The 14,325-nt window shown below is 35.4% G+C and overlaps 1 protein-coding gene across 1 annotated transcript; it reads left to right on the top strand.

Moving 5' to 3' along the window:
• Positions 1–8,943: 8,943 nt before the first annotated feature.
• LOC147853803 (citrate synthase, glyoxysomal-like) lies at positions 8,944–13,433 on the top strand. The gene is made up of 14 exons (XM_087332288.1): positions 8,944–9,446; positions 10,440–10,620; positions 10,719–10,804; positions 11,049–11,153; positions 11,240–11,302; positions 11,382–11,491; positions 11,576–11,695; positions 11,780–11,855; positions 12,099–12,172; positions 12,330–12,390; positions 12,476–12,535; positions 12,634–12,731; positions 12,906–13,029; positions 13,137–13,433. The coding sequence occupies exons 1-14, from the start codon at positions 9,147–9,149 to the stop codon at positions 13,269–13,271; spliced, it is 1,593 nt and encodes a 530-aa protein (XP_087188414.1). The 5' UTR covers positions 8,944–9,146; the 3' UTR covers positions 13,272–13,433.
• The last annotated feature ends 892 nt before the right edge of the window (positions 13,434–14,325 follow it).

Genomic DNA, 14,325 nt, shown 5'->3' with positions numbered 1-14,325 from the left:
GACAGAGAGACAGAGAGACACACAGGGATGAGATGCCTGCCTCCTCTGTCTTAATTAACTGCACCTTAGTCTTAAGTAGCTTAATTAGTGGCAAATTAATAGCACTATGTGCCTTAATTAGCTTTACCTTAGTGGTAAGTTATTCAGACTATTTACACTATCTCTTATTCTTAAGTAGCTTAATTAGTGGCAAGTTAATACCACTATGCCTTAATTAGCTTTACCTTAGTGGTAAATTATTCAAACTATTTACACTATGTCTTAGTCTTACTTAGCTTAATTAGTGGCAAGTTAATAGCACTATGCCTTACTTAGCTTTACCTTAGTGGTAAGTTAATAGCGCTATGCCTTAATTAGCTTAAGTAGTGGCGAGTTAATAGGACTATGCCTTACTTAGCTTTACCTTAGTGGTAAATTATTCGGACTATTTACATTGTGTCTCGATCTTAATTAAGCGTAATTAGTGGTAAGTTATTCAGACTATTAACATTATGATTTTAAGTTTGAAACCCCGACTTCCTCGTCCTCTCTCTATTAATGACTCCATGCATAATATCCATCCTCTTAATTTACTAGATGCCATTGTGAAAGGCAAGGGTTGAACCCATGACCTCCTTGTCCCCGTTGGGTAATGGTACGAATTAAGCGACATCCATTGTCTATATACATTTTCTCTGGTGAAATTATCTTATCCTAGTAACAAGTTGTTATGCTACTACCCCGATATATTGGGTTCAAAATCATACATGTCTCTTATTTTACTAAATGCCACTATGGAATGTCGGGATTAATTTGACCTCCGAAGACGATAATAGACTCTTATCTATCTATCTATCTATCTTCATGTATAGATTGGCTCTTTTGTCCCTCTTCCATGTTTCTCGTCCGTCCTGAGCTCTCGGTATCTTCTTACCATAAAATAGTTGAGAACCTCTTGGGCAAACGTAAACCAAAACCTCTGAGATGTTGTACATAATTCCAAATAGAGACGATCTGCTCGAACAATCACTAACATAAAATAAAGCCAAACTCCTCTTACAAAATACAGTTTAATCCATTCCTATTGGCCTTTGCTCTCGTTCGTGATATTCCAAAGGAAGACCAGACATCCAACAAGAACTTGTTCCTCATACTTTGGTTGTACCATAGACTCCACCTACCCCCCTTCCCCTTAATACATGAGGTAATCAAACACTTCCTTACACAATAGCGAAAAGGTAGAAAGCTCTAGCTCTTTGAGCAAACCAATAAAAGAGTGATAATTTCTCCCTTGTTAATGATGGTAAATGTCATGTCTAAGCGTATTTGATGGGTATCCTTCTCAATCACTATACAAAAAATAGTATGTACCATGTGAAAACTCTCTCTAGCTTATACAAGGGGTGAGAGTCCAATGATCCACGACATGGAATATTCCCCTTTGGACTTGTCCTTTGTATGTTACTCCTCCTTTTTCCAAGTGTAGTGATTGTTTTGGTAGCTTTGGAAATCCTATCTTGAAATTTAACTTAAAACAAGAAGTTCATGTCCTTTACTTATTGTCCCAATGTCAAATTGCTCCAATATCCTTTGCCGAAATTATGCCTCATCAATCAACAAATGCCTATAATAATTATAATTGTGTAAACATAATATGGTTTGGCATGTGACAAATAGAGTAGGAGAGTTGGAGAATGTCTACAATCTTGACATTAACATGAAATGCTAGTAAACAAACCTAACAAGTCAATCAAATGTCTCTTCCTAACTTTATATGGTGATCAAAACATAGAAGTTTGAATAAAATCTCACAACAATCGATTTAATATAATCATGTTCAAAAGTGCAAATGTTTCCTACCGATATCAAGTTGAAGTTTTATTTCAACCAAATTTGTTTGTTACAATATCATAACCAAATACCATTATTTGGTTGTGCGCGTAAAGGACCCCTAGCAAACTATAACGATGTACTTCCATTTTGAACAAAATTGCAAGAACTATGATGATCTGTAAGTTGGGATTCAAAATCCCAAAGTTGATGTCTCGAGTCAAAAAAACATAATGGCTAGCATGGTTACACTACTATTGAAAATGATCACAGAGTTAGAAAGAACCATGCCATAATGAAGTTGATATAATTGAGAAATCCATTTTTATAAGCACCAAATTCCGCACAACTCGATTCTTCCTTACTTCAAGGCTTTCCGACAACTTTTTACAATAAAAGTAAATCAAACACACATACACACGTATATTATATATACACACACATTTACATAAGGCCAACTCTTCCTTACTCACTTTATATGTACATTGAGAAAGGACTGGCTCGTGAAGTTATTCGAAGAAATAATCGCCAAGTGTAAATGGTAACTTTATCTGCATGCAAAAAGGATCGATGCGATATTGGAATTTATTGTCGATTCAACTCGGCTATTATGAATTGCTTGTGCTTTTTTTAATGGCATTCAAGGAAAAGCGGTGTATGCTAATTTATTCAACCGTTAATACGAGCTACCACATTGATAACATCGTCGATCGATCATAATTCCAGTTCATTCATTATAAAAAATATGCATTTGGCCTGTATTTTGTTTTCTACCACGACACAATCAAAATATTTAGATACGATTCTATATGTTGTTGCTTTAAACTTGAAGTTGACACTTGTTTTCTTAAAGTGGCATGTAGATGTTGCTTGTAATATGTATCTCTTTAGGTAGGCTATGTAAAGCATATTGGTTCATACGAGAGACTATGAATCTATTGCATGAATAGAATGATTCATTTAAGCAATCCTTTCTTTAGCTTCCAATTTGAGGTCTACAAGTGCATAGTATGATCATCAAAGTGGTGCATCAAATAAGAGGGATATTGAAAATTAAAACACGATCGAGTTTATTACATATAAGTTTATAGCACATGTGATTGTAACATTATGATGTTTTCTTTTATCTCATAACAAAAATCAAGTTTTTGCCACAAATATGAAATTCGAGAATGCCCATGTTTGATCCATGTTCACACGATCCTTTATTGCAGATTCTAGTACAAAATAATTATGCATCCTATTTTCAGAATTGAAGGCTTCTCGTGTTCGATGTCTTGACTACAAACTAGCATAAGATGATAGAGATGTATAACGTAGAGTTAGCACAAACATAAACACTTTGATGATAGAGATGTAAACACAATGGGTTGTACACGATATTGCACGCATAATATAAACAAGTTTATTAACTTGGACACATAGGGAATAACAAAGCTACTTAAACAATCCACTCATGTAGACAAATCAACCCACATGCACATACTCTCGTAGACTGTGTGTATGTTCGTGAGTTTGCAAAGGTACCTATATCCATCATGAGATGAGGATTCAATGTTCCTTTCAGAGTAGTCGTCCTTCCATCTTCCTCGGTTAGCATGTCAAAGAACTAAAAAAATGCTCGAAATGTATGTTTCGTTTTGTGTATGTGAGGGATATTTGTGGAAACAATGCCTCACATATCAAAACAAATCGATAGTTGAGGTGGATAGCATTTTGGTCTTTTTGTTCTTACATAGATCATAAAAACATGGTAGAAAAAGTTTGTAAATTGTGATAGCTACTTTTTACACCAAATAGTCGTAGATCATCGGTGAAGAAACGCTTTAGATGACTAGCGGGATGAAACTAAATAAATTATTTGCAACGTGTGGAGCTTTATGACAAATATTAGGATGCACTTGGAGTATCTCGAGATAAAATATCACATTGTGTAGAACTTTTAGACAAATGTGCAACCTATTGGGAGTAGAAAGCATTCGCCTGAAAATAATAAGAGTTGGGAATACAAAGGCACAAGGATTGCTCTTGCGTTACGAAAATGACATTTGTTCTATTAAGGCGCATTATTCCCTTGCATAAATTGCATCCAAAACATATTGTGTTTGTTTAAGACTTCTAGACTACAAAGTGACACCAATTTGTTCAAAACTTCCTCGAGTGTCTTTAAATGTTCTAGAAGGGCTCATTCAAAACCATTCTTAAGCACCTTTATTGACATACGAGAATCTCGTAGGACGTAATACACTCAAATGAAGTGGCAACCATTTTTTTTCATACGAATGCGTATGTTATCAAAACATTTTTGTGATTTTTTTTACACTTTTTACCTTTACTTTCTTACCCTTAAAGAAGTTACCTTAAAATAAATAATGAATACAAAAGTATGGTATTTACCATACTTCGAGTGTGTTTGCCATACTCAAATGATTGAAACATTCTCGAATGCGAATGCATGTATTGTACGTATGGTTCATACTATGTACGAGATACAAGACATTACATGTTGAAGCACAACATGAGAACATTGCCTTTATATGTTGTATCATGTATGCAACACCCTTTAGACATGCCCAACAATTTGGCGTAATAAATGGCAACTCTGAGATCCATGAGCTTACATTGTTAGAATTCTTAAAGCTTAAGCATATGAATGTGATGGAGGGTAGTAAAGCTCGTGCATTAATATCGTAAGTTTAGCAATGGATGCTCATGCTGTTCTTGATACACTCGATTCCTATCTCATGGCATCTCTTTCTAAATAAGAACATTAATCATCATAATATCGTATATCCCAAAAGGACTTGACTAAAGTTGGATTAACTGGCAATACTACCAAAGCAATATTTCCAGTAATCAAAATATAAAATCTGGCATTGGAAAAAATGTTTGCAATACCATAGGCTTTATATATTACCAATATGAGTAACATATATGTAACTCCTAAAACAAGAGGTTTGGATTTTGAGCGTGAAAAAATGTACTATTGTCTTATTTTCTTTCAAAATTTTAATTTCCCAAATTTTAATTTTTATTATCTTTGTAGCACCAATAAGTTTTATCTCGTAGGTGTTTATTTTAGTGTTGAGATCATGCTCCAAAAAGTTATGCCATTGCAAATGGCTTTTGAATGCGCAATGATTGAAAGTAATAGTGTTGCTTTAAGGTTATGTTTATCAGGAAAAAAGTATTGTTAAATTCTCCTTTATATGGCAATATCAACCTTCCACATGATCCCCCCTCTCACGTCATCGACAATTTGCTAGCACTCCTTTTTAATAAAGGCACTGTGTTATGCATGTGTCAATTTGGCGGAGGAGTTTCTCGAGAGAAAACAGTCAATGTACATGATCCGAGACTGGTAACAAAGGTTTTTATAACAACATAGTAGCCAATGAATCGTTTAAAATCGTAGAACCTTAATGTTGAGAAACACAAGCTTTATGGTTACTATATGCATAAAATTTAAGATTTCAACACCTAAAAAAGTCTATAATGTGACGCAAAAAGGCATTATTGTTCACGTTGAAAGATTTTGTATAACATATCGTGTTTCTAACTGCATTCATCCAACCTCGGATAACAACTAACAATGTTTTATCAAAAGTTTCACCACCCAACCTCGGATAACAACTAACAATGTTTTATCAAAAGTTTCATCGAACAATAAAAAACAAGTATAGTAAGAGTTTTTATACAGGGAAATTACCATAATATGCTCGAATCTTTAAGTAAAGAAAAGTATGATGGTGTGTATTAGAAAAATGCATGTTATGTGCTCGCTTCCAAATAAAGGAACCATACTCAATTGAATCTTGAGGATTCACCAAAAGCGTAGACATGGAAAGGGGTTAGAATGCAAAGCATTTGCGGATTCCACAAACAACGGTAATAAGTTTCTAATCACAATAATTTGATAATGTCCACAAGTTCAAAGTCCTAGAGATATTGAAATGTGTGTCAACCTCTCGTGATTAAAATTAACAATGTGAAGTCATCCCTCAAATCATCCACAACCGATGGGTAATGTTTTGCAAAAAACTAGGGCATGCCTCCAATGTCATCTCCATTAAAACCAACAAACAATCTGAGATATTATCCTTGGAAAGAAAACGTATTTGATACACCCGAATCAACTTAGGAAAATTTGTATCGCATTCAATAATCTCAATATATATATATATACACACACATTATATCATTGAGTAGAGAAGACCTCCTATATAAAGAGTAACTAGTGACAAACACATCATGAAAATTGCTTAAAGATTAAAACTACAAAGTTTAATATCCTACAAACGTAACAATCCATCACGTAAGTTTGTACTTTTGACATTTTCCCAGAGGAAGTGTGTATAGAAACAACCTTCTAACACGAGACAAGTATTTGATCATTTCTCTCACAATAAATTTGCAGTAAGTGAAGTTTATGTACATTTGGGTGTCAAGTTCATGTGCAAAACGTGTCAAGTCAGTTGTCATGTATTTTCATTGCATGGTTGGTTATAAAAACAACTCTTTGGATCTTAGTGGATTTGCGAATTATCTATAACAAAATTAACGAAAGACCTTTGTATACATTTGCATGCAAAGGTCAGGTCATACTTGACATGTGTAATGCCACATGTCACATATATTCCAAAACTACATTCGTTGGTTTGATAGATTCACACACATTATGCATATGTTCACCTCTTTATCTTTGATTGTTCCATATATGAAGACAACATTAGACTTGCATGTCACTATTTTGCATTATGATGCGAGATCAAACTCGAGTTTATGGATAATCTTTTGCGATACGAGGTTGGTTGATGAGTTAATGTGCAATATTTGGAATTTAGGTTGATTCTATGTTGGCGTATAAGTAGATGTTTATGTCTTTATGTTGTACCTAAGGACTTTTGACAAGGAGGTATTTGGTTCAAATTGAGACGGTCTCTATTTTAATTTTTATCATTGTCAATCATAAGAAATGTGCTTGAGAGTTTTTTTTAGTCGATAATATATGCATGTAAGACATTGTGCAATTGTACGAATGAAGCAGATAAATATTGCCACCATATGGTAAAAGTACAATATGAAAGCATCACGTTTACATATAATATAAAAGGCTTTAGATATCCATACTCACTTTTGCTTGTGGAATCCTGTGGTTATGTCATTCAAATTTCCAAATTATGTATGTTGGCACAATTTTGTAACATTAGGCATAGTTACGATGTGTAAGTGTTGGGTTCAAGTCTCAAGCAATGCATTATATGTCAAGTTCATTATATGTCTTTCATAAATGCGGTTACATGCATACACACTATGCTCCTAAAAATTGGCCTTAAAATGTTGGCATCAAAAGTCAAGAAGTGAAAGTTATTTATCCTTTTTTGGGCAATGTGACGTAGCAATAAAGAACTTTGGATGCAGGGTATTGCAAATCATGACTAAGAGCATTTATTGATTGTTTGTGGCTTCTAACGATTACTTGCCTTCGCATCCTTATAATATCCATGCTTGGCTTGCAATTCAAATGCAGGTTTAGTATTTCGATCGAGAGACTAAATATCTTGAAATATATATATGCAAGGAATTTTCAAACTTTACCAATCATTTCAAAGAAGTTGAATTTGAGGTTACCAATATACAATTCAACCTTTTTTTTTAAAAGCCACACACTAAAGACTTGCATCTAAGCAAAACATTAAGTTTGTAAAATACTTGTTTGCAGCTTATTGCCACCAAACTAAGTTGAACTTTGCCTCCCACTATGAGATGGTCGACGGGAAAATAATCCCACCAAGAAATCATGCACATCTCTCATGGGTGATTTTAGTGCAAACTCTCTTTTTTGTCTATCAATCACGACAAGAAGTTAAGCAAAGACATTTCGAAGAACAATAATCGTAAGGGAATATCAAATATCATATTTGCTAAATCATTCAACCATTTTTTAATACGAGTAGGTTTTTACCTCATAAAACTTGAAGGCATGTGACCAAGGTGTCCATTATCAACACGTGACACCATTAGAAACTTGTACAACTCTCACTTGTCATCGTCGTCTTTTCCAAAGGTCATTCTCCTTGTGTTGTAACTCCTTGTGTTTACAATGGACACAGACACAATATCAAAGTTATAGAAGTGCAAACACTCAAGGAAAAGGATGTGTATATGCAATTATATGGCCCCCCTACCCCCAAAGATCGTTCATATATTTGTTTTTCATGTATTGTTGGTGATGCAGAAGTAAGTTGGATGTACATATTGCAGGATCGTCTATGAGTCGTGGCACATAGAATATTACGAATATATTATCAACCGCTCGAATGAAAATGTTTGTGGAGCAAATGAAAATGGTTTCCGAAATCGAGGTGTCAAGGGACACGTTAACATCATGATAGGACCCAACCTTTTATGCCACTAGTGTATTCGTCCAAGAAATGTCCTACCTAGAGTGATGCTAGGGTATGGACATGTCACGCCAAAGAGCACAAAGTAGAAGTAGAGGGATATGTGATGGGCACTCTATGGGAGACTGAGGGGGCTTTCATCGTAAATCTGGTAATGCAACAAACAATGACGAAGACGAGAATTGATTGGTTGGGTATCGATGATGGATCGAGGGAGGAACGTTTGAAAGCTGGGGAGTAGTGGCGGATGCTGAAGGGACTTGAAGGAGTGGTGGCGGTAGAAAAAGTTAAACATCAATTAAACCATTAAGGGGAAAATATAAGTTAACCAAAAACTAATAAACCACTTAAACCTATACCCGAGTTTTGGAACCAAACCAAACTAAAACCGAAACGTTTACTAGTAAGTCAAACCAAACCAAACCAAACCATTTTATTATTTTGGAGCCGTTAAACCATGGCGTAACGGTTTCGGTTCGGTTCGAGCTGAATCTGGGCCCATAGCTATCGGCGGCGGCGGCGGCATACGTGGCGAAGGAATCCAGTTTATGAAGAAAAGCAAAAAAAGCACGCAAAAGGATTAGAGATAAGGCCATGGACTTTGAGCTTATGTACTTGACTTCTTCTAAGTTCTAATTATAACATAACTCTCTCTCTCTCTCTCCTCCCCTGTTTCTTTCTTTCTTTCTTTCTTTCTCTCTCCTCCCCTGTTTCTTTTATTTCTTCGATCAGGAAATCTCGCCTTCTTCCCTGAATTGTTGCCCGAATACTGCACGAAACACGCCAAGATTTGAAACTGGAGTTGGGTTTTCTCTCTTCCCAATTGGGTTCTTCCTAAAAAGAAGAAGAAGAAAAAGAAGGCAGGATTTCTTCGTCACTCAGAGAAATCGAATCCGTTTCTTTCTTTCTTTCTCTCTTTTGATTCGGCTTCCCATGGCTCTCTACAACAGAAAGAAGGTGAACGAATGCGAATGCGAATACTCATCAGAGAGATCTTCATCATCATCATCATCATCGTCATCTTCTTCTCCTCACCTCAAGAGATTAGCCGTGCTTGCTGCTCACCTCCAAGATTCTACCGTTTCTCCTCATGAACCCTTAGAACGGTTTCACACCTTAGCGCCTGCAGAAAAAACTCAAGACTCTCTGACTGTCGTTGATAACCGCACCGGGAAGAGGTACAGTATTCCTATTAGTGAAGGAGGCACTATCAAGGCCACTGATTTCAAACAGGTACCCATATGTGACTGCTCTCTATTTGCCACTCTTTTCATCGTTAATCATGGATTAAGCCTTGGTGTTTTCTATTAGAATATCATGAAAGATATTCATCTTTCTGTATTAAATCAAGAAAGACATTCATCTTTATTGTGTAAAATTGAATAAAAATCGTCCTTCTTTGTCTATTCTATTAAAATACCAGGAAAACATACGCATATTTTTCCATTAAACATATCATGGAAAATTTCATCCGATTCTATTAAAGTTCTCATGATCACATCATCCTCATCTATAAAAAGTGACACATACATTTGTCTTTGCTTATTGAATAATGAAATTATCATCTTTCTATACATGTTTTGTTGATCTTACAATGAAATCCTTAAACGTCAAACTTTGGCACATTATAGTCCCAACAAAAAAATAACATCAGTTTCCCTATGAAAATTACATGTAAACGTCGTATTTGTATGGATGTATTGTCAATCTTACGATGGATTCCTTGATATCAAATTGTCAATCTTAGACAACTTTGTAGTTGTGTAAGTCAATAGAAGAAGATGAAATTCATGTTGCTCTATTAAATCATGAGCATTTTGATAGAATTTTCAATTCTATGTATGTTCTCAATTTTAAAATGGCTGTCTGATAATATTTCTAAACATATTCAATCTTATAACGGGCTCCTTAATGTCAAAATGTTGGGAGATGTTCGTTATCAGTAAGCTTGAAGATGGGTAATGATTACCCTAATCTAGATCAATTTATGAAATCATCCATCTTTGTCAATAAATTTGAAACTGGTTAATGGCTGCCCTAATCTCAATTAAACCATACAAATATTCTCTTTGTCTACTAAATTGATCATTATCAACTTGATGGTGTCCTCAATTCTACATGTGTATGGTATATCTTACGATGGGCATCTTGATGTGAAAATGTTAGGATTTGGTCATTATCAACAAGTTTGGAGTGGGGTAACCCTACTATCTTTTCTTCATGCAGATAACCACAGGAGATAGTGTCAATGGTTTGAAGCTTTATGATCCAGGATATCTGAATACAGCTCCTGTACGTTCATCAATTTCTTACATTGATGGAGACAAAGGCATCTTACGTTATCGAGGGTACCCTATTGAGGAGCTTGCAGAAAGAAGCACGTTCCCCGAGGTTGCTTATCTTCTAAGTGAGTTATAAAAAGAGAAAAGCCTAAATTCATAGATGTTATTTCATCTCATGCTGTGATCAATAATGTCTTAATCATATCCTTCTCCCTTTTCCTAGTGTATGGAAATCTGCCCACAAAGGATCAATTATCACATTGGGAAGCTACGATTGCACAACATTCGGCTTTACCAGAAGGTGTATTGGTATGTGTTTAAATCCTTATTCTAGTAAATAAGCTAATAAAGCATTATGATTTTAGCTTGAACATTCAATGGGGACTTAAGATAAATTTTGAGGTAAGAATATTGACTCCCAAGTTTAATTTGCACCATCAATAGATAATTTCGAGAAGTTTTGATAGCACTTTCAATTACAATTAAAAGAAACTGGATACTTCTAAATCAATGTAAAGGAAAGAGTAACATTCTGAGGCTATTTTTGATGCAGTCTGTCATTGCAACTCTACCACATGATGCTCACCCAATGGGAGCTCTTGTTGCATCAATAAATGCTCTATCTACTTTCCACCCTGATGCAAATCCTGCATTCAAGGTGATCATCTGAGCCTCTACATCATATTGTGCATGTCCTTTCAAGAGGTTTCCATTTGGTAACCGATGTTTTGGCATAATCTGCAGGGCCAAGACGTGTACAAATCAAAAGGCATTCGGGATAAACAAATCGTCCGCATATTAGGAAAGGTTAGACTGATAAAATGGCTGTGTTGTGGAGATGTCAAGTAGCTGGATTTTGTTACTAATTTGACAATGATCCATACAGGTTCCTACCATAGCAGCCGCAATATATTCAAGGATGGCTGGGAGACATCCCGTTGTTCCATCGAATACTCTCTCCTATTCAGAAAACTTCCTCTATATGCTTGACTCTATGTAAGCGTAATATTGTTTCTTGAGTTGATGAATTATAGCTGGAGGGTTCCCTTGACTTTTGATGTTTTTGTGACATTACTATAGGGGCAATTCATTGTATGTCCCGAACAAACGGCTTGCTCGAGTTATAGATATTCTTTTCATTCTTCATGCTGAGCATGAAATGAATTGCTCCACATCAGCTGCTCGGCACCTTGCTTCCAGGTGCTCTTGAAGATAGATGCTGAATATGAACTCATTCAAGATAAAGTCTTTGTCCATGTAATAAAATGATTCCTCAATGTGCAGTGGAGTTGATGTTTATACTGCTATTGCTGGAGCAACAGGTGCCTTGTATGGGCCATTGCATGGAGGTGCCAATGAAGTATATATACTTCACCTCTTCACCACCTATTTCTGGATAATAATAAGTCTTTTTTTAGGGAAATTATACCTACTTATTATGCTTACATGTGATCTGATTTGATTAAAAGATAGTATTCCACTGAAGTATGCACTTCTCGTTTAAAAAAAGAGAGTACTTGTTTAACTTCTGCGATTCAAGCATACTTAAGTAATTTTCCATGTTTTCAATGGTGCTTGAATTGTCTTCCAATGTGCGTCACAGGCAGTCCTGAAAATGCTGAGTGAAATTGGAAGTGCTGATAAAATTCCCGAGTTCCTTGACGGTGTCAAGAACAGGTAATGACACATCTTGGAGCACAACTAAATTTGAAATATGGAAGGTTGAATTGGATGGAATGTTTCAATGTCCGCAATTAATGTGAAGGAAAAACAAAAATCTGGTGCATATTAAGAAATAGCAAAATGATATTTTTATGCTGTGTGCTTGCAACAGAAAACGAAAGATGTCTGGTTTTGGTCATCGAGTGTATAAGAATTATGACCCTCGAGCAAAAGTATGTATCTTATCAATAGCAACAAGGCATTTCTTGAGGCACCCTTATAGCGAGCGAATTTTTAAAATATTGCTTTATATATTAGGTGATCAAGAAACTTGCAGAGGAAGTGTTCTCTATTGTTGGTCGTGATCCTTTGATAGAGGTGGTCTCCAACTTTACTACTCTTGAATTTTGTAAAATTAAGTTCAGAAGTGCATGGAAAGAGTTATTGAAAACCTATTATATTTTTATTCTCTTTAGGTTGCAGTTGCTTTGGAGGCAGTGGCTCTCGCAGATGAATATTTCATCAAGAGGAAACTCTATCCCAATGTTGATTTCTACTCTGGTTTGATATATAGGTGACTTGACCATTCTGATCTCCATGGCTTCTTTGGTGCATGTACATGTTTACACTATGGTTTTCATGTTTTTTGCAATGTTAATTTGCTGTCATTTTTTTATGCCAAATTAAATTAGCTTTTCCTAATCTTTTTAGGGGTTTTACAAGATCAATTTTTTTATGTGCTTTCCAGAGCATTAGGGTTTCCAGCTGAATACTTCACTGTTCTCTTTGCCATACCTCGAATGGCAGGGTATCTTGCCCATTGGAGAGAATCATTAGACGATCCCGACACAAAGATCATGCGACCTCAGCAGGTGAGTCACATACATGCAACACACATGTATGTCTACGTATATGTAGAGAGAATATAGATAGAGATTTAGCCTCTGTATAACAATCTTGTTTGTTTATATATGTACAGTGGTACACTGGAATCTGGCTCCGACATTATAGTCCTCCAATTGATCGTCCAATACCCACTGGAAATGAAGATAAGCTAGCTGAAATATCAATCTCGAATGCTACTAGACGTCGACGAGCTGGGGTGTTTGTATAAATTTTACTTTGTTGCAACCTAAGGAGGTTATATTCCGAAATTCTTTTATTGGACATTAATGGATTTGTTAATTATCCATCTGAGCGCATTGAAGTTCTAATTGTATAATATGCAAAAAAAATTATGCTCAATATCATCCAAAAGCGACTTTAGACATGTCAATCTTGTCTCTCTTAAAGCTGATGGAATGGGATATACAAGATGTATGGAGTATAGAAGCTAGCCGTTTTCTTCTATTGAAAATAAACAAAGGCCTTGAGCCAAGATCACCTATGCACTATATTTATTGAAAAATTCAAATTTCATATGTGAAGAAGCTAAAGCATACATGGGATATAGCAAAGTTGTACTATGGTTATTGAAACATTCGTACATCACGTGTCAAGAAGTTTAAGGATACATGGGATATATAACAAAATGCATGGTGGGCATATCTGTAAATGAATTCTGACAAGTTGTATAACTAATGCACTAAAGTCTTCACATCTCCATTCACTAAAGTTTTTGTATGAATCAAAGATACATCTGACCTAGCAAAATAGAAACACTTGGAAGGTGAAGATGCAGTTTTTTGGTGTGTAAGAACACAAAATTTTACTTCCATGGCATATAGACTTGTTGCTGAGACAATTATGATGCGTATGAAAGGATGTGGTAAAATGGAGATGATTATATGGTCAAAGGGTGAGTTGGAGAATCTTTTCACAATTAACATTGTTAAAAGTTGAAAACTATAGCAACTCTTTGAGGTATAATAACACGGTCAAAGGTGAGATGGAGAATCTTTTCACAATTAACATTGCCAAAAGTTAAAACTATAGCAATTCTTTGAGGTATGATAGCTTCACAAAAGAAACTCTTTGAGGTATGATAACTTCACAAAAGAATGGTGTAATCTAGAATAATTTGCTGATCCCAAGTGCAACCATGAGCTATATACAGCTTTCAATATGGTGATCCTCATGTGCCATTCATGCACATTTTTATGGAACTTATACTTAAATACATATATTCAAAACACAAAGATATAGCTCCACAGCTCACAACTATTTTA

Source organism: Azolla caroliniana, unplaced genomic scaffold (assembly GCF_043228905.1).
Source record: "Azolla caroliniana isolate FFs.n. ecotype wild unplaced genomic scaffold, voAzoCaro1.0.p SCAF_16, whole genome shotgun sequence".
In the NCBI taxonomy this organism is placed as follows: Eukaryota; Viridiplantae; Streptophyta; class Polypodiopsida; order Salviniales; family Salviniaceae; genus Azolla; species Azolla caroliniana.
This window is presented reverse-complemented; position numbering and strand designations above follow the sequence as displayed.

Excerpts from the sequence above, each read along its gene's own strand:
- LOC147853803 (XM_087332288.1), top strand. The coding sequence starts at position 9,147 with ATGGCTCTCTACAACAGAAAGAAGGTGAACGAATGCGAATGCGAATAC. Across the intron at positions 10,621-10,718 it reads CGAGGTTGCTTATCTTCTAA|TGTATGGAAATCTGCCCACA; the intron begins GTGAGTTATAAA and ends CCCTTTTCCTAG. Across the intron at positions 12,173-12,329 it reads CTTGACGGTGTCAAGAACAG|AAAACGAAAGATGTCTGGTT; the intron begins GTAATGACACAT and ends TGCTTGCAACAG.